We start from the raw sequence: 19,231 nt of genomic DNA, 5'->3' as shown, positions 1-19,231 counted from the left end.
GTGCAGAGGCAGGCTTGGCCCCGTGGACCACACTGTGCCCTGGAAGCGGCCAGCAGCAGGTCCAGCTCCTAGGCAGAGGTGCGCAAGTGGCTCCGTGCGGCTCTCGCCTGCAGGCACCACCCCTCCCCTCAGCTCCCACTGGCCGGGAACTGGCCAATGGGAGTGCTGAGCCAGTGCTCAGGGCAGGGGCAGTGCGTGGAGCCCCGTGGCCCCCTTGCCTAGAAGTCGGACCCACTGCTGGCCGCTTCCGGGGCACAGCGTGGTGTTGGAACAGGAAGGCACTAGCCTGCCGTTTAACGTCCCGGTCGGAGATGCTGACCAGAGCGACCCAGTGCCTTACATGCCGTGGCCCAGTCGTGACCCAAACTTCGAAAAACTCTGACCTAGAGGACTTACTGTAGAGCAGTGATACTCGGACCTTGCTGGTTTGGGAGCCAGATTAGCAATCATTACCCTAAAGAGCCACAGTCATGTGAATTCATTGTTTCACTTACCAGTACTATATATTCCTAGGACAGGGAAGATTTTGTGTGTGTGCGCATATATATTATATATATGATTCTCACAGGAAAATGGCTGACCAAGTATTCTTTTATCAACTACAATTGGTTAACATAGTCCAAGCTCCTGACTGGTTACAACTTAAATTGGTTAATGATTAAATCACAGTGTTTTTATATGTGCTGCAAAGAGCTGCAGGAGACACATTAACGAGCCACTTGCGGCTTGGGAGCCTCCGTCTGAGCGTCACTGCTGTAGATGTTCTCCATGGCCAGGGACTGACGGTGCTGCTCTTTGAGTAGTTTCTCAGGCTGCTGAGCGAGAGGAGAGTTGCATTAGGGTTTTTTTAAGTCCTATTTCCAGGTTTGCCATTTGAGCTGTAATGGGGATCTGCTGGATCTCTGGGATAGAGGGATAAAGAACAAGTCTCTCAAAGCGCAGGCCAGTAAAGGAAGGAGGTGGCTTACTCACTTTCCAAACATAGACAAACTTTTTGCTTCAATGATGGCAGTACTTATGCATTTGTTTTGTAGGGGGAAGAGACGTTGAACATTTGACCCTAAATATAGATGACCTTTGCCCAGAGCCAGACTTTGGGCATCACAGTTCAGAGGACTGAAATATCAAAATATTTTGCCTTGCAGTTTATTGAAGCAGAACTTGGTGTAGATCTGATGTCTAAATCCATGATCGAGGCTTTTCTAAGCACACTATTTCTATATAACTTTAATGTGATTTTTTTTTCCCCTTCTTCTTGAAGTTGTGGAGTGGAATGCCATGGCCAGTTCCTCAGACAGTGAAGATGACAGTTTCATGGCTGTGGACCCAGAAGAAGCAGTGGTGGAAGGCCCAATGGAGCAAGACGATGAGCCACATGCTGAGCTGGAGGTTGAGGAGACCAGGCATAACCGATCGATGTTGGAGCTGCCAGAAGAGGTTTTAGAATACATCCTGTCCTTCCTCTCACCATACCAGGAGCACAAAACCGCTGCCCTTGTCTGCAAACAGTGGTATCGCCTCATCAAAGGTACAAACAGCAGCAGTGAAGTCTTTCCTCAAATGAAAGGATAAAAGATCTTAGTTTTCCTGTCCAATCTTTTTGCAGTGTTTTTAAAATTCAGCTCTCGCTGTTGCTTGCCCTTCCCTCCACACCTTTAATCTGGATGTTTCAGAGTCTTGTTGTGCTTCCTGAATTAATGCCAGAAGAATAACTAAAGCTGTTTGCTTCATTCTGTGCAGGTAGGACTATCAGCAAAGCACCTCATAGTGAAGTCTCTTATCTACTATAAAAACGTGAGGGGTTGTGTTTGCTTATTGGTCCCACACCAACCTGGCAGACTCTATGTACTGTGCCTGTCAAAAATGTCAAGATAAAACTAGCCAGCTGACTACTTCTGTAGTACCCCAAGGTATTGGTGTATGCATTGTTTCCTGCCTTGCATTCACATCCCTCGCCCTCCATTCATGGTAGCAGGTCCAGGGCTCCATGTCTAATGTGGCTGCACATATTGCTGCATAACTGTGGTCCAGAATGTAAGCCTTCATGTGAAAACAGAATTAAGTCCCTGGCTTTTGTGGTTTAGAAGATAAATTTCATAATATGAACTGCACGTAAACTGATGTAGTAATATCTGCCTGTCTGCAGATACCCTGGAACATTAGCCCTAGGGTATGAGCTGCTCCTGTTTACCTCAATGTAATATTAATTTTGAAGCATAATACCGATGTTTTAAATATCCGCATTCTTTCAGTGTTGCTCATTGTAGCAGAAGCATCCAGCAAAGGTGCTTTATCATCCTTGGATGTACAGGCAGATATTGGATAAGGTATAGTGGGAAAGCTAGATACTCTCAGGGTTTGCTGGGATGATGAGGAATCCAAATGCAGAGGATGGATGGTCTAAGGATTAGGTTGCTAACCTGGGTTCAGTCTCCTGCTCTGCCACATACTTCCTGTGTGACCTTATGCAAAGCATTTAGTCTCTCTGGGCCTTCGTTCCTGCTCTGTAAAACGTGGATGATAGCATTGCCCTGGTTGACAAGGGTGTTGGAGGAGAAATACTTTAAAGATTGAGGCATTCGGATGCTGTAGCAATAGGTGCCCTATAAAGTACAATGAATTAGATAGACCCTCTCCCAAATTCAAATTCATCTGTCTGCCCAGAACGAAGGGGAGAGGATGCTTCCCTTCCCCAGCAGCTGATGCCTCAACCAATATCTTGTTTCCAAGAAACAAAATGCTCACACGTCCCCGACCACTACCTATATTCCCTGTCACAAGATGCTCAGATACAAGAATGATGAGGACTGGCCAGGAGTGGATAAAAATCAATCCGTTTTAAAAATGAGCTTTTTATTTAAATACAGGTTTATTCTTAAAAAATAAACCTATTTAAAATTAAATTTGAAATTTACAACCTAAATTAAGGCTTAATCTTACTACAATCTGATTAAAAAGTTTTTTTTAAATAAAAAAGTAGCACATATTTGCTGTGCAAGTTTTAAAGTCAGCTACTGGACTGGTGGAAGTCACTGACTAAGCACCTGGAACCAGAGTTTGTCAAAGTGCTAAAACCGCTTTTGACAACAGTAGCCTCTTCTACTGGTGAAGAGAGAATATTTCCTTCATTTAGTTTATTCAGCCAGTTCAGTTCAATGAGCAGTTGGTTCAAAGTAAAACTAATTGGGAGCTGTAAAAGCAGGAAAACTACATGTGAGGTTGAGATCCGTTAGTTCTAAAATCCCAAAGGACATGGTGACCAGAAACAATCAGTTCAGTTCACTAACTGCAGATAATACTGCCTTTGTTTAATAAATTAGTTTTAAATTCAAAACCTGTTTTGATAAACTTTTTTCTTATGTATCCAGCACATGTGAGGTAGTTTTTTACTTAAAAAACAAAAAAACAAAAAACCACCCTCAATGCTGTTTTTTTGCATTTTTAATTCTCAAATGTTCATCCAAATGGAGCCTGACACAAGTAAAAATATTCATCTAGTAAATAAGAAATGTAGCATTCACTTCAATTTCTAATTCAATTCATTTTCTAATATAATAAACTAAGACTCTGAATAAGTGTAGGTTAAGCTACAAATTACTTTAATAAATACATATAGATGTAGCGTATCTGCCTGGTTAGTGAAAAGAAGCACCAAATTTAGTGCAAAGACTATAATTGAAAAATCAGTATGTTTTAATGGTTATCTGCTAATGAGAATCAGCCTTTCTTTAGGAAAATAACTAAAAAGTACAAATGCAAAACAAGATGAAAATCAATGCTTTAGATCAAGGTTTCCTGCTTGATATTTAAATTGCCTTGATTTGCCCCAGGGTGGACTGGATAAATGCACAGAATCCTACAGGGCAGTTTTCAAATCAGTAAATACTGTACTGATGGTATTGGATTTGATTAGGGCTGAGAGCTGTCAGGGGAGGGAGGCCTGAATTATAAAGGGCAAACTTGCCTTATAGGACACAGGGAATTTTTATTTTCATTGCATTTTTTTCCCTGGTCACACCTGTGGGATGTGTCTTAGGCCTGCAGTTGCCGTCAGTGTCCCGTTTGTTAAATGACCTGTGCTGCATTTTCTGAGCAGGGAGTTCTGCATCTTCTCCCACATTATCTGGCAGTTTGAAAATGTCACCTGCTTGGTCTCCTGGAGGTGAGGGCCATTGAAAAGCAGAGGTTTTCTCTCTCTGCCTGGAAGCTGTCTCTCACCACTTGGTATTTCTGTAAAATACCTAACTTGCAGGTAAAGCACAAATCCCCATCTCTGTTTAAAAGATTGAGTGGGTGGGGAGGACACGTTGCTGCAATTCTCCCTCAGCTTCCTTCTACCCCCTTAAAAAAACACAACAAAAATAACTGTGCTGATTCATCCCGATACTCACTAGCTGGTTAATTGCTGTCCCAAACCCTTCTTCATCTTTTTTTTTTTTTGTCATTCAGGGATGTGGAAACCGCCCCCCCCCCTCAAAGTGACAAAAGTTTTAGCGCTGAAAAGTGCCAGTATAGACAGCGTTTTATTGCTGGGTGCCACACTCCTGACATTAAAGCTCATCGCTCGTTTGGGGTGGTTATTTTTTATCACTGTGAGAGCTCTCCCCCGGCGATAAAGCGTGACTACACTGCCCATGTCACAGTGCTGCCGTGGCCGCGCTGTAACATGAGCAGTGTAGACATACCCTTAGATTAAGCCCTCTGGGGCAGGGGTTTTCTGTCTCTGGAGCACTGTGTGCTGGCTGTTGTAGTATGCAGATTGGAGCTTAACAACAATGTGTAAAACTTACTGCTGGCTCTTTAAGATAGATAGATTGAGCTCCTTGAGTCTATCACTAGAGGGCATGTTTTCCTATCCGTTAATCATTCTTGTGGCTCTTCTCTGAATTCGCCAATATATCAACATCCTTCTGGACACCAGAACAGGACTCAGTATTCCAGGAATGGTTGCACAAGTGTCAAATACAGAGGTAAAATAACCTCTCTGTTCCTACTCAAAATTCCCCTGTTTATGCATCCAAGGATCTCATTAACCCTTTTGGCCACAGCATTGCACTGGGAGCTGATGTTCAGCTGATTTACCATGTCCATCAAATCTTTTTCAGACTCACTGCTTCCCAGGAGAGAGTCCCTCCCATCCTGTGAATATGGCCTTCATTCTTTGTTCCTAGATGTATATGTTTAGCTGTGTTAATACTTGCATGGCTTGCTTATGATCCAGATCACATTGTATCGGTGACCTGTCCTTTTTCATTATTTACCATTTCCCCCAGTTCTTGTCATCCTCAAACTGTATCAAGCAATTTTGTTTCTTCCAAGTCATTGAGAAAAATATTAAATAGTGTAGGGCAGGGGTTGGCAACTTTTCAGAAGTGGTGTGCCGAGTCTTCATTTATTAGCCCTGATTTAAGGTTTTGCATGCCAGTAATACATTTTAACATTTTTAGAAGGTCTCTTTCTGTAAGTCTATAATATAGAACTAAAGAATTGTTGTATGTAAAGTAAATATGGTTTTAAAATGCTTAAGAAGCTTCATTTAAAATTAAATTAGATCTGGTATCGCTGCCACCATCCAGAATTCTTAGTGTCTGTATCACTCCCTTTCCCCCCAAAACCTTCCCCTCCCTGGGTAGCCTTGAGAGACTCCTTAGGCATTTCAGCTGCCACCTCTGCTAAGGGTCCACTGAGCTGTGGTCTCAGCTCTATCATGTACTGGTCTGCAGAGATGCTGTACCCATGGCAGAAAGCAGTACCTGGAGAAGGGTTGTTAGGGTTGGCTGGTAACTCCTGCTTAGCCCTTGCTAACTCCAGGGCATGCTTCTGGGCCTCCCTCTGGATCTCCATAGCCCTCTGGTGTGCAGCCTCATCTCTGGCCATCTTTCTGTCATGTTCCTTTTGGCTCTCCTCAGCCTGGAATTTGGCTAATTCCAGCTCCTGTTGTGTATTTTTTTTTCTTTGCTTGACATGTTTCCCTGCTCTACCGGAGCTATCTTGGTTTGCAAGGTAAAACAAAAACAAAAAAACCCCACAGATTTTAACTGGACTTCTCAGAATGAGAGACCAGAAAAACTGGTTTGTGACTTGTCTTTTGCAAACTGTTAATTACCCTCCAGCTAAGCCCAGCTGGAAATCCTTTCTAACAAAGCCTTGTTAGAAAAACCTTTATCTGTTTGCCTTCAGGGTATCTCTCCTTCACTGCTTCTCCAGCATCTCAAAGGAGGAAAAAAAAAATCTGGCTAGGTTCCTTTAAAATCCCTCCGCTGCTCATCCCCATTAGCAACCATACCCACTTATTTCCCTGTTTACATTTACATTTTGAGACCTATCAGTTAGCCAGTTTTTAATCAATTTAGTATGTGCCATGTTAATTTTATATTCTAGGTTTTTTAATCAAAATGTCATGTGGTACCAAGTCAGATGTCTACACTGCAATTAAAAACCAGAGTCTGGCACGAGCCAGCTTACTTGGGCTCGTGGGGCTCAGGCTGTGGTGTAGACTTCCAGGCTTGGGCTCTAGGACCCTGCAAAGTGGGAGGGGCCTCAAATCTCAGACTGCCCTGCGAGCCCGAGTCAGGGGGTGTCTAATTGCAGTGTAGACGTACCCCCTGAGAGCATTGTGCCCTGAAGGGTCACGGTACAAGCCTCCAGCCGGAGTCTGGCTTGGCTGGATTTGCTGCACGGAGCCATGAAGAGAGATTGGGAATGCTGGTGCCGCCAGCCCAATCTTGGAGGCTACAGGCCTGCCCCTGTTAAACAGTGTGGGTCCTTGGGGCCTGGCACACTGAAGGAGTCACTCCCAGGAGACAGTTTGGGGCATAGACCAGTCTCCATGACAGCGATGCATAACTGAAACTAGAATCCAGTTCTCAGTGAGCTATTCCCTTGGTAGGCAAATCTGGTATTTGTTAAGATTCTTTAAGAACTAAATCCTCTCCTCTTGTATCTGGCTTAAGTGTTGTGGCTTGGTACAGGAGGTTTTGTGAATGCTGTCAGGAGCGGATGTTTCCAGGCCATGGACCATTTGCCAGGCTGCTCTGTGACAGCTACTGCAGCCCTGAGGCGTTAGTAGACACTTCTTCCACTGGGGGCAAAGTCTGGGGGATCCCCAGAGCCAAATCCCTCAGCAGAAATCCGCACCCCGCATACAGAACCAGCAGCTCTGGTTCTGGTCCCGCTCTGCATGGGGGCCTTTGTGGCCACAGGTGAAGAAGCTAAATTTCCCCTTTAGTAATGTGAGAAATGAACAGATTTTAATTAAGGTATGTTCTAATAGGAATGTTTCATTGGCAACATTATTTTAAAATAAATTTACAATAGCAGCCAACATGCTCAGCAAACTTCATTATAATGTATTGTGACTCCTCAAAGGTTCATTTCAACAAACAGGCAGATGCTCATCCGGCAAAGAAGCAGTTGTGCACAGACGATATGCGTGGTGATTAGGGCACAGCTGGCTTGCGTGGCAGCATAGAACACAGGCATTGTTTATCTGAAAACACCTATTTTCTAATGCCCCAAAGTGTGTACTGAGCACCTATTCACCACCAACGCAAAAAGATATTTATAGACACCAGACATCTGACATCCATCTCTCACCTGGTCTCTCCAGCATCTGGCTCCTGCTGGCAGATGAAGTGGTATTGCATTGTGCTTTGAGGGAGGTTCATTGGGCCTGCCGCTGTTACTTCGCTTCTTTGTCAATACATTTGTCTCTCACCACCAGCCTGTATATCCCCCATGTATATCCTCTGCAGAGACCCTCCTTAACTGTAGTCTAGGCGTTCAGCACACTGACCTATAATCCCCCAAACCTCCAGATTCTCACTGTCTTCAGCTGTTGAGCCCTCTAAACTATTTCTGACTCTAATTTAAGCACTTGCCTCTGAATCAGACTCATTTAGAACATGGTCATCTTACAGTGCTGGTAATTTACCCTAACTAGCTGCAGGTTTTGGACAGGAGAGGATAACTGATACAGACAATGTGTATGTGATTAGATTGCACAAAGGGTTTATTCTGTCATCAACCTGTTGAAGTCTTAAAAACAGAAAAATTGTGCAGATCATTTATAACCAGTTACCACCTTTGGGCCCACTCACTGGCTTTGAATTGTCTGTCCTCTGTGGGCCTGCACTGGAGCAGTTATAGTCCTTCTGTCAAAATGCAAGGACTTACCTTCTGATCACTAACCACCTTCTTACACCTTCCATGCTGCTCCTCCATTACCAGCCTTATGACATCCATTCATTAAACTGTAATTAACCTTTTTATCATTTTCTTCCCCGACCTGGAATTGCAAAAAGAAGTCAAGTATGCATGGCTTCTAGGAGAAATGGTTACACTGTCATTTATTCCTGTTGCTCCCTTAGCATTTGCCTTACTGAGTTGGACTATTTTGTTCATCAAGACAAGTGACTTAACCCAGGCCTAATTCAGGTGTCTTATGGGTTTTGTTTTCCTCTGGAAATTGTGCAATGCTGATCACGGAGGAACAACTCCTTCCTAGTCTTGTGACCATACGTTTGTGCCAGAAGCATACTAAAGTATTGTTTTCTCCCTTTTCTAGGTGTGGCACATCAGTGTTATCATGGCTTTATCAAGGCGGTCCAAGAAGGAAATATTCAGTGGGAGAGTCGCACGTATCCCTATCCTGGAACCCCAATCACACAGCGCTTCTCACACAGTAAGTACACAGTTAGAAAGGAAATATGAACTCTGCGAATCCAGTAATTCAGTGTGTTCCACCCCTAGCAGCTACTGTCATGTTTGCAGAGACTTTGTAGTACAAAGTGTTTGTACTTTGAGCCAAGATGTAGCAGTAGTGCGCAGCCCTATAATTGGGTAAAAGTTACATGTATGTGTAATATGCTGTTCTGGCAACATAAACAGTATACAAGTATAGATATGTGATAAACCATTTGTTGTTAACCCTCTGATGCTAAGTTAAGAGGAAAAGTCACTGAGTGACTTAGGAGCACAACTCCTATTGAACGTCAGTGGGATGTGTGTTCCTAAGGCATTTGGGCACTTTTTAAAACCCCACCCTTAGGCTTAACTAATTTTCTTCTTAAATATTCAGTCCCTCTTAGCTTTCTGCAGTCAAAATGACAGAAGCTTCACTCTAATGACTTCGGTGCAGTGACACGGGTAGAGCTAATGAATTGGAGCCTATACACGGCAGCTGGATTGGCATCTGCGGGTTGCTGCAGTAGATAATGTTTACATATTTCTGCATTATTTGAAGGAGGCTAAGCTATATTTTACTTCACATGCAGGATTGTAGATTAGAGGTACTGAAGCAATCACATTTTTTATATTGATATGATTTGTTCATAGAAGCCAATGACTCAACTGATGCTGCTTAGTTTAGGAGTGAATCTTTGCTTTCTACCTCTAAATTTCTCTAACAAAATTGAAAAATGTTCACATGCAGGGACGTAAATCAAATGACAATTCATTTGTACTTCAGTAGCTCCTAGAGGTTCTAGTCATATTGTGCTAGGCAATTACAAACAAATAACAAAAATTCAGTCCATATCCGTCTACATCTCTGGTTCTGGCCTCTCTGGGAGGTGGCCCTTGGGAACAGGATTTCATTTAAAAAAAGTAAATATAAAGTGAGTGGTAGGATTCTGAGTGTCGTCAATCATAACATTTTCATATTCCCAAGTAGTAATGTATTAAGCGAATGATGCACAGAATATGGAATTTGGAATTTGTGTGCACCCATGCGCACACCCACACCCCTCAGTTTTAAGTACCAGTGCTAGTAAACCACCTGTTCTTACGTCTTTCCCTCACCCGTCTGGCACTATTTACTAACTGCTTTTAAGAGACAGGCTAAGGGGGCAGCCAGGGAATTAGATACAGATTTCCAGGTTTGGGAGAAACTCGCCAAACCCAATAAAACCCCCTGCCAAAGCAAAAATTTGAGAATATTTTACTAAATATAAGCTGTGAAAATTCCCACAAGTTCCTCTTTTTTTTAGTGCTGAAAATTTGTAGAAGGGTCTGTTCTGGTATATTTAGGGGTGTAGACACACACATTGGCATCCTTCATCTAGGAAGTAAATGGATAGCGAGTTTGCTTCATGAAAAGGGATCTCAGCCAGGCTTGGTTGAAAACACTGGAGAGAACTTTGGGTGAGAGAAGTTTTGTTAGTCAGGAGGATAACTTGGTAGTTAAGTTTAGGCTTTAGAATGCGGGTTGTGACATTTTATACATAACCAATTGTTCCCATCTCTCTGTGTCTCTGCTTTTTATTTGAATCTCTATTCTTTCTTAAATTCCTTTATGTAACTGAACTCAAGTGCTGTACATGATACAGGAGTGATGGTCTATGGTAGAACTGGTACACTGTTCCTTTGGGAGCAGGGGATCTGGGATTTCTGTGGGTATCCAGTGATCAGGGACTGGATACTCCAGGGGGACACTTGTAGGAACATGGGGACTGGGGCGCAGCTGTTGTCAACCTGCCAGACAAAGATGGCTGGTGTAGCCCAGAGGAGAATGTGGCCGACATGCTGGTTGTGCCTAGCTGATTAGGCAAGAGTCCCTCATGGAGGAGGCAGGTGGTAATAACGTGACTCTCAGCCCTGAGTGCCCCAAGAAGTGTCTCAGTAGTATCTGTTTAAACTCATATCCCACACATCAATCTAACCCTCAGCGAGTTCAGAGGGTTTTTTAAATGTTTTTTATTCAGAAAAACTGGTTCAAATTAAGTTGTTTGGTTCTGTCCTTGGTCAGATTTTTTGGATAATGTCTCAGTGTGGGTGAAGAGACCTCTGGTTCTTGACTTCCAGGTAATCAATTGTTCCATATTTTTGAAGATTCCTACATTAAAGCCTGGAGGGAGAAAAAAATCCATGGATTTTTTTTTTAAAAGATTGCGTAGGTCTGATTTTTGCCAAGTGTATTATAAAACTCAAGCAAGCTTTAGTCATACTGCTTTTGTCTTGATCAGAATAAATAAGAACCTATTATACAAATGTAGTACAATCTAAAAATATACAATTACAATAGAGCAGTGACGCATCTAGTGAAACACAAATGGCTGATGCGGTCTCATAGCTACATCAAAAGGTCATGGCAAACAGCAAAGGAATGTAATACGTTATGCCAGAAAAATTGATCCCTCGATGGAATACTTGGTTCTGCAGTGACTTCTAAATGCCGAATCTTTTTTCTCAGTAGTGAAGCATGTTACCAGAATACTGGCTAATAGTTATTTTAATTGGGAAAATTCTGAATAGCTGTCAGCAGTCCAGATGGCATGTTCATCCCTGGGTATGTTCACACCTGTACAAGGGCCTGGGGAGAGAGAAACTCAGAAAAACATACTTATAGTGGTGCTTGCTTCAAGAGTGGTCTGCTTGGCTTTCACCCATATGGTGTCTTACTATAGTAGGAACAAGACCGACTGTCTTTTCCTTTGTACAGTTTTAATATATAAAGTAAAACCATGGGAATTTTTTCATTGCAGACATTGGGGCTGGGGGGCCAGAACAGAGGAATGCAGGATTTAGTTTCTTAAGGTCTGGAGCAATAGTCTATACTGGCACTGACATGATATCAGTGTAAATCTATTCCTGCTTTTGATGTAGGTAGTGTAAACAGTTATTGAAGGCCCAGTGGAACATATGGTTTAATTTGCAGTCTTACCACCCGTTGCTGTGGTGCTGTCAGCTCTCTTAAGCTAAGCAAGGTCAGGCATGGATAAGAGAGCTCTAAGAACCCCCCAGGGGTTGGAGGGAGTGGCGCTGGTTATTTAGTGGATAGCATTATTTCCTCTGAGTCCATACTGAAGCACTGCTGCAGTGTGTTAGGAGTTCAGTATACTATTGGGAAGGCAGCCTTTCACGGGAGATGGAAACTGATTTTGATGACTTAGGGTCATGGAAAAACCCAGAGATGGTTTTCATAAGAGTAGGGGTTTAGGCCTGGTGACTTCACTAAATTCTAACTCTAGTAACTGTGTTTTGCTTCCTCTAGTAACTGTGTTTTGCTTCCCTAAATTTTTGGTGGTGGTGGTGGTGGTGGTATTCATTTCCTGTCCTAAATTGCAATGCCATGTCTATGGACAGTACTATTAAATAGCTGCTGTATTGCACCTCAGCAATTGCAGCACTGCAAGGGTGAGTGAAGAGATCTGTACAGATAACATTTACCAGTTTGTTATAGTGCTTTGGAACCCTTCACTAAGGAAACCATTGTATATAAAGGCCTGTCCTTACACTCCAATAGTCAGGTCCACTAAGGAGACTGAAAGAATTTGCAATAATATTTTCATTGGGAAGGTGGTGGGGAAATGCAAGTTGGATATAAATAGAGCCCATTTCTTTTCCTTCCTCTTAAGGTGAGACAGATAAACTTTCTTTATTTCAGACCTTGAAGGTAACTGCTGTACGCATACTCAGAGTTTTGGTGCTCTTCATTGTATTTAGTAAAGTTAACAAGTTGACCACTTTCCTTGCTCTGAAGAGATTTATGTATTGAATCCAGCCTTCTTGCTTATAGTCCGCTGATCTTACGCTGGTTGTCTCAGACTACTATATAAGAAGCTGTGATATAGCATAGAAGTAATAGACAAAATTTAGAGACACAAATGTCTTTAAAATAAGATAACTTTTGAAATCTGTGCTGTTGATCGTCTCTCTAGGTATTCAAATATAATGGAGTGTTTTACAATGTTTCTGATTTATTTAGGTGATAGTGGTGATGGTGGATTTTAGGAGCACAAATCCTCTTGACTTTCAGTGGGACTTATGCGCCTAAATCTTAGTTGCTTTTGAAAAATCTACCCTTAGTTCTCAAATTCTCATGCCATCTGCCCAGCAAAAAGCTCTAAGCACAACTTCTTCTAATGGACCTCATCTTCCATCCTATTTGGTGGATTGATGCTGGCCCTTTAAATATGTACAACTGGAATTTTCAGTTGTACTGTCATTTTTGCATAAATTGAGCTGCCTTCCTTTTCCAGAAGCTTTAAATGGTTTGCTAAAGAGAGGCAGGAAAGCACAGTTTAAATTATTTCGGTCTATGATTAAAATACATACTGTGCGGACGTCATGGTGCCTGTCTGGCTAGCTTGTTTTTAAAACCAAATAGAGGAGAAGAATGCTGCCACCTCCCTTCAAAAAATAATAAATTGCCTGCACTGTGATGCTGCTTGAAAGCAGCAGTTGCCAAGAGTTTGGATTGGGGTGGAGTTTAAATAACTCTTAACCTGCCACTATTAGCAAATGATTGGTTTGCAGTTTGGTGGGGAATCCATCAGGCAGCCTCTAATGCTTTTGTATTTTCCCATTATCTCTTTGTATCTGAACAAGATGAAGTTAAACTTGTACGTGCATCTATTGATGTAAATTGCACAAGATATGGGAGGCTAGAAATTGATCTAATGGGCTAGTACCCTGGCCTTTCACCTGTAGAGACTGGGGTTTGAATATACATTGAGCCACTATGTGAAAATGAAACGTGATGTTAGCCTAGTCCTTATCAGACATGTGCCTGCATCACAAAACCACTGCAAAACTTGGCAGCCTCTGCTTAAGGAGAGGCCCAGGATTGTATAGCAAGCAGTGCTGCAGGTCAGCATCAAGGTGAACTGCCAGAGCTTGGGAAATGGTACAGACACAGTATAATGCAAGGATGGTGCATCATATCATCCACCCTAAAATCTATCCCAATACCAGTTCTGTGATTGGTAATTTAAGTTTGAGTATGGTAGATGTTAAGCCCTTCTGTTATGTAGCAATGGTATTCTGAGTAGGAGAAATAGGAAAAATATTTGATTATACTCACTGCCTTTGAACATGTAAGCATGTATATACATATAGGTATGTGTGTGCCAAATGATTGTGCTCTGTGTAAGATGTTGACTTGGGCCATTGTCCTGGTGTGCTCCGTATCTGCAAATCCCCAGCTCCTGCTGTGTGGTCAGCTCGTGCACTGGACTTTTCTGTGAAAGCCAAGGGCATTAGAGCTATTGGCTTTTCTGTGGACTTTGAATAGAGGAAGCAGGTGATCTGCATGACAAGTCACAGGTCAGACAATGAGGCCTTTCTGAAAGGAGGAGATGGGTTTCATTGCTTCCCCTGCGGAGTGAAGTTGTCAGTGGTTGAATGTAGTTTTATTACATCTAATTCATTTAGACCGAGTGGCTCTCTTTGGTGGGATGAATGTGACGGGGGTGCCTATGGGTGGGCTGTGTTAAAGGGTCATTGACACTACAAATATATCACTGAGTTTAAGAATTATGGCAGGGGCATTTGATCAGTAAAATCCCTTTTACTAGTACTGAATAAACTGACTTTGAGTTCAGAATAATTCCTCTGAACAGTGACCTTTGGTAACAGCGACCTACCCTAAAGGATTTCCCCTGGGCCACCAGAGTTTGAGCATCACTCCACTTGCTCCCTTTATTCCACATTTCCCTTTATTTTCTGTCACTGATATTTTGACTCCAGTTACTCCCACCAAGATGTTGGTTACTTCCATAACTTGTGATTTAGAGGAAGGGAAGGGCTGGTGCAGTTTCTAAATACACTGTGTCCTCCTTGAGTTTTACGTCAAAGGAGAGCAAATATCAGGGTTCATATAGACAGAGCTCTAATATTGTAAAAGGTGCAGCTCCAATGAACTCTGACAACCTCACATTTCCTTTTCTTTTCAGCCTTCTGTCCTTCCTGGTGGGATTACCACCCTCCTATCTGCTGTTGCTCGTATAGCTTTGCTTCACTTGTCTTGCAGGTTATTTATGATGGGGCTTGGTCTTGAACTTCCACATCTGTTGCTGAGGTTTTGTTTGCATAATTAGAGCTGCTCCTTCACTTCTGTGTTAGATCATTAGCCACAGGCTGGTCTACACCAGAGGCTCACTGGCTGAACTTTGACATTCTCATTTGTTCTTCTCCTGGTCTATCCCTGTCCCTGACAAGGACAGTGATCAGTGCTCTCTGCAAACCCCAGCTGATGCCCTTTCGTTTTCCCAAGGCTTAGAACACTTCAGTCTTGCTGTACATACATCTCTTTGTGTGTGTGGGGGGGTGATTTACAACTTGCTCTTTTCTGCTAGGTTTCATTTTCCCTTAAATATTCCTTGAACTAAAATAAAGATACATTCCTGTAAGCTCACCTCAGGGGAGCACTTCTGTTGTATATGTTTATATATTTAATATTAGTATTGGCATTGCTATCACTTTGTTCAGTGCATTTCTGTAGAACTTTGGATTTTCTTAATGGTTGGAAGTATCTGTACTGATAAGTTTCAAACAGGATTCACTGATTGAATACATAAGTGCCAGTTCTCAATGCCCTCTGTTTTGGAGAGGGATGATTTTGCTTTTTGAAGTGGTGTTCAAAATGTAATCAAGCTTTGGAACAGCAGATGGGCACGCCAAGCCTTTACTGACATTACAGGCCATCTTCGTGGGCTGATGTTTCAGCGGAGAACAGAGCTAAAGAGAGGATACTTGATTAATCATAGATTCCAAGGCCACAATGGACCATTGTGATCATCTAGTCCGACCACCTATATAACACAGGCCATAGAACTTCCCCAAATGAATTCCTAGAGCAGATCTTTTAGAAAAACATCCAATCTTGAGTTTAAAATGGTCAGTGATGGAGAATCCACCAAGACCCTTGGTATGTTGTTTTCACAGGTAATTACCCTCATTGTTAAAAATTTTACACCTTATTTCCACTCTGAATTATCTAGCTTCAACTTCTGGCCATGGGATCGTGTTATGCCTTTCTCAGCTAGATTGAAGAGCCCGTTGTTAAATATTTGTTCCCCATGTAGATACTTATAGACTGTAATCAAGTCACACTTTAACCTTCTCATTGTTAAGCTAAACAGATGGCACTCCTTGAGTCTATCACTATAAGGCATGTTTCAGGAGTGCTGGAACAATTTATATTGTTCAGGTGCTCAGAGCCATTGAACCAAACTGTAAACCCAGTATGTGATGGAAACCATTTGAAGCCAGGGGTGTGGCATGTTTACTAATCCGATAATCATTCTTGTCGCTCTTCTCTGAACCCTCTCCAGTTTATTGCAGAACTCCAAGTACTTGTACAATATTAAAAATACACAATCAAATGCAATAACTTGTCTAGCCAGGCCCTCAATCACACTATAGATTAAATACCAGGAAATAAACTTCTCCCCCACCTCCAGCCATGCCATGTGCCTCTTGCCAAAGCTCTGAGAAAATAGATGAACTTTGCAGCATACCTTGAAGGTTAAAATTTTGGAGCTATTTCAGATCAAGGATGGATTGAATTCCTGGGTGGACCACCATTCATGGAGGACATCCCTCCCTTTCAGACCAGGGGACTGATAGCTTGATTGCAGTTGTCAGAATTGTTCGTGAGATGTGGTCTCTTTCCATAGATCACAAACCACTTATAGCTTTATAGTCAAAACCAACTCCTTACATTTCACCCAGAAACTAATAGGCAGCCAATGCAGATCATGGAATGCTGGTATAACGTGCTCTCTGCTTGAAACGTAATGGAAGCAGGCAGCTGAATTCTGTACTTTGTACATTTCTGAATAGTTTTTTGGTGTAGCCCCACGTAGAGTGTATTCCAGTAGACGCATCTTTAGGGGACAAAGGCATGGATAACTAGCGAAGTTGCGTCCCAGAGGGGGCGAGACCTCACCAAGCACAGACTGGAAACAGTCTTGCAGTTTGTTACCTGATCATCTGGAATAGTTGTTGTGAACTTAAAATCTCTCTCCCTGCTCTTGCCTTTCACCACTTTGCAAGCTCAAGTTACAAACAGCAGATGCTCAGCCTGAGTCAAGGAGGCTTATGAAAACTCAGCTAATTCTTCCAGTTGCCTCTCCCCAGCCTGCCTCTCCCTGACCTTTGTCTTGTCTGGGTGATCCTGTGCCAGCTAGCTGTCTGTCATTTATGTCCCAGTCGCTGACACTGCCTTAGATGAGAGACGCGAAAAAGGGTGTCCTTGCCACACTAAACGCTGAAGTGACTGTACCGGACTCCTGAACGTACGAGGGAAAGCGATCATTCTAGTAAGAGATAACAAGGAAACCCAAGACTTGGAGGGGAAATACTGAAATAAGGAAGTTCATCTTGTATCATGTTGGCCTCTTTCGCTAGTCGGGATAGTTTAGTCTGAACTTCAGAGAGTGTCTGTCCAGAATTCCTGTAGCCCCATGTTCACACCCTGGCAGGAACAAGTTGCTGTCATTCTTTTAGGGCAGATAGGACTTATTTATAGTTTCTGTTCAGTATGTTCTTGTTTACTCTTGTGGAAGGTGCTCCGATCCCATAGTGATGGTACCATGGGATAAAAACCTAGATGGGTAAATGTAGGCATTATAGATCCATGTCTTAGTGTAAGAATCTGGGTTTTCTTCAGTCTTAACCAAAATTTCCACTTTTTACCCTCTTGTCACTCTTATGTAGTTTGCTTTGCATCAGCTGCTGCTAGCTCCACCCAAAAGTGAACTGCCTTTTGGCAGCTTGCGAAGTGTTCTGTGCTGCTTCAAGACAAAAAGTTCTTTGTAGATTTAAAATATTATGTTACTTAAAATCTCCCTCTATCTGCGTATACTTGGGCTATGTGCTGTACACCGTAGTTCTGTTAATTTGGAGGATTCTGTGCACCATAGGCACCAACTACGTGGGTGCTCCAGGGCTGGAGCACCCATGGGGAAAAATTAGTGGGTGCTCTGCACCCGCCGGCAGCCAAGCTCCCGTCCCAGCCCCATGTCACCTCACTTCCGCCTCCTCCCATGAGCGCGCCACGTCCCCGCTCCTCCACCTACCTCCCGGCGCTTGCCACCACCAAACAGCTGTTTGGTGGCATAGCAAGCTCCAAGATGGAGGGGGGAGAAGCGGGAATGTGGCACATTCAGGGGAGGAGGGGCGGGGCCAGGGCAGGGATTTAGGGAAGGAGTTGGAATAGGGGCAGAGAGGGGGCGGGGACTTTGGGGAAGGGGTTGGAATGGGTGTGGGGCAGGGGTGGAGTTGGGGCAGGGCCAGGGGAAGAGGGGGGTCAAGCAACCAACCAGCACGAGTAGAAGTTGGTGCCTATGAAGGGCATGTTTACACTTGCAAAGTTACAGCGCCGGCTCAGAGAGCGCAGAAGGAAAACCGCTGTTGTGTGTTCACACTGTCAGCTGCCCGTGCAATAGCTAGTTCGCACTTGTGGCACTTGCAGCGCTATTCAGAGCGGTGCACTCTGGGCAGCTATCCCACAGAGCACCTCATTCTCTTTTGCGGCTAAGACCTGTGGGAAGGCGGAGGGGGTCGCAGGGCATCCTGGGTCCAGTCCCAATGCCCCGTGATGCATCGCTTCACATCCCAGCAATCCCTGTGCTTCTGTCTGCATTCGGAGCCATCTTTCAACGGTTTGTGTACTGCGCCCCCTGCCTCTTTCAGGCTGCAGGAATGGATCCCGCACTGCTGCCCAGTATGCTGCTCGCTCTGACCAACACGTCACGAGTGGCAGTGGAGTTATTCCTTAAACTACAAAGACGAGGAGTGCAACATTGATTTCTCCACACGTAGTAGCTACGACACGAGATAGCTTGTGGCATTCACGGAGGTGCTGTCCACAGTGGAACACGGCTTTGGGGTTTGGGAAACAAGCACTGAGTGGTGGGATCACATCGTCATGCATGTCTGGGATGACGAGCAGTGGCTGCAGAACTTTCGCATGAGGAAAACCACATTCACGGGACTGTGTGATGAGCTTGCCCCAGCCCTGCAGCACAGGCACAAGAGTGAGAGCTGCCCTGTCACCAGAGAAGCGCGTGGTGATTGCACTGTGGAAGCTGGCTACGCCAGACTGCTGCTGATGGGTTGTTAACCACTTTGGAGTGGGAAAGTCGACCGTTGAAGTCGTGTTGATGGAAGTGTGCAGAGCCATTAATCGCATCCTGCTCCGAAAGACCGTGACTCTAGACAACGTGCGTGACATTGTGGGTGGCTTTGCACAAATGGGCTTTCAAACAAACAATTCTTTTATTAAAAGACAACAACTGGAGGGGAGAGTCAAATGAAAAAATTCAGCAGGGAGGGGACATGGGGGAAGGAAAGATCTCAAGAGGAGGAGAGGTCCCGGAGTGGCTACAGATTTGTGTATGTCCAGGAATCATACCCAGCCTTCTCCTTTGGAGTACAATGAAGTGGGTGCTGTACTTCAGCAGGGCCAGGTGTTGAGTGCAGTGGGTAGTGGGAGTCGGCAGTG

At 43.7% G+C, this 19,231-nt stretch overlaps 1 protein-coding gene across 1 annotated transcript in view; it reads left to right on the top strand.

Moving 5' to 3' along the window:
* The window catches only part of FBXO42 (F-box protein 42), a 91,603-nt gene that overhangs the window by 33,955 nt on the left and 38,417 nt on the right, over positions 1–19,231 (top strand). Inside the window, exons 2-3 of the mRNA XM_039508578.1 lie at positions 1,262–1,528; positions 8,567–8,683. Of these exons, the coding sequence (XP_039364512.1) occupies positions 1,279–1,528; positions 8,567–8,683 (367 nt within the window). The 5' untranslated portion in view covers positions 1,262–1,278. The remainder of the gene's footprint in view (positions 1–1,261; positions 1,529–8,566; positions 8,684–19,231) is intronic.

This window comes from Mauremys reevesii, linkage group 21, assembly GCF_016161935.1.
Source record: "Mauremys reevesii isolate NIE-2019 linkage group 21, ASM1616193v1, whole genome shotgun sequence".
NCBI classification, from domain to species: domain Eukaryota; kingdom Metazoa; phylum Chordata; order Testudines; family Geoemydidae; genus Mauremys; species Mauremys reevesii.
The sequence above is the reverse complement of the archived record's forward strand: the minus strand, read 5'-3'. Positions and strand labels throughout refer to the sequence as shown.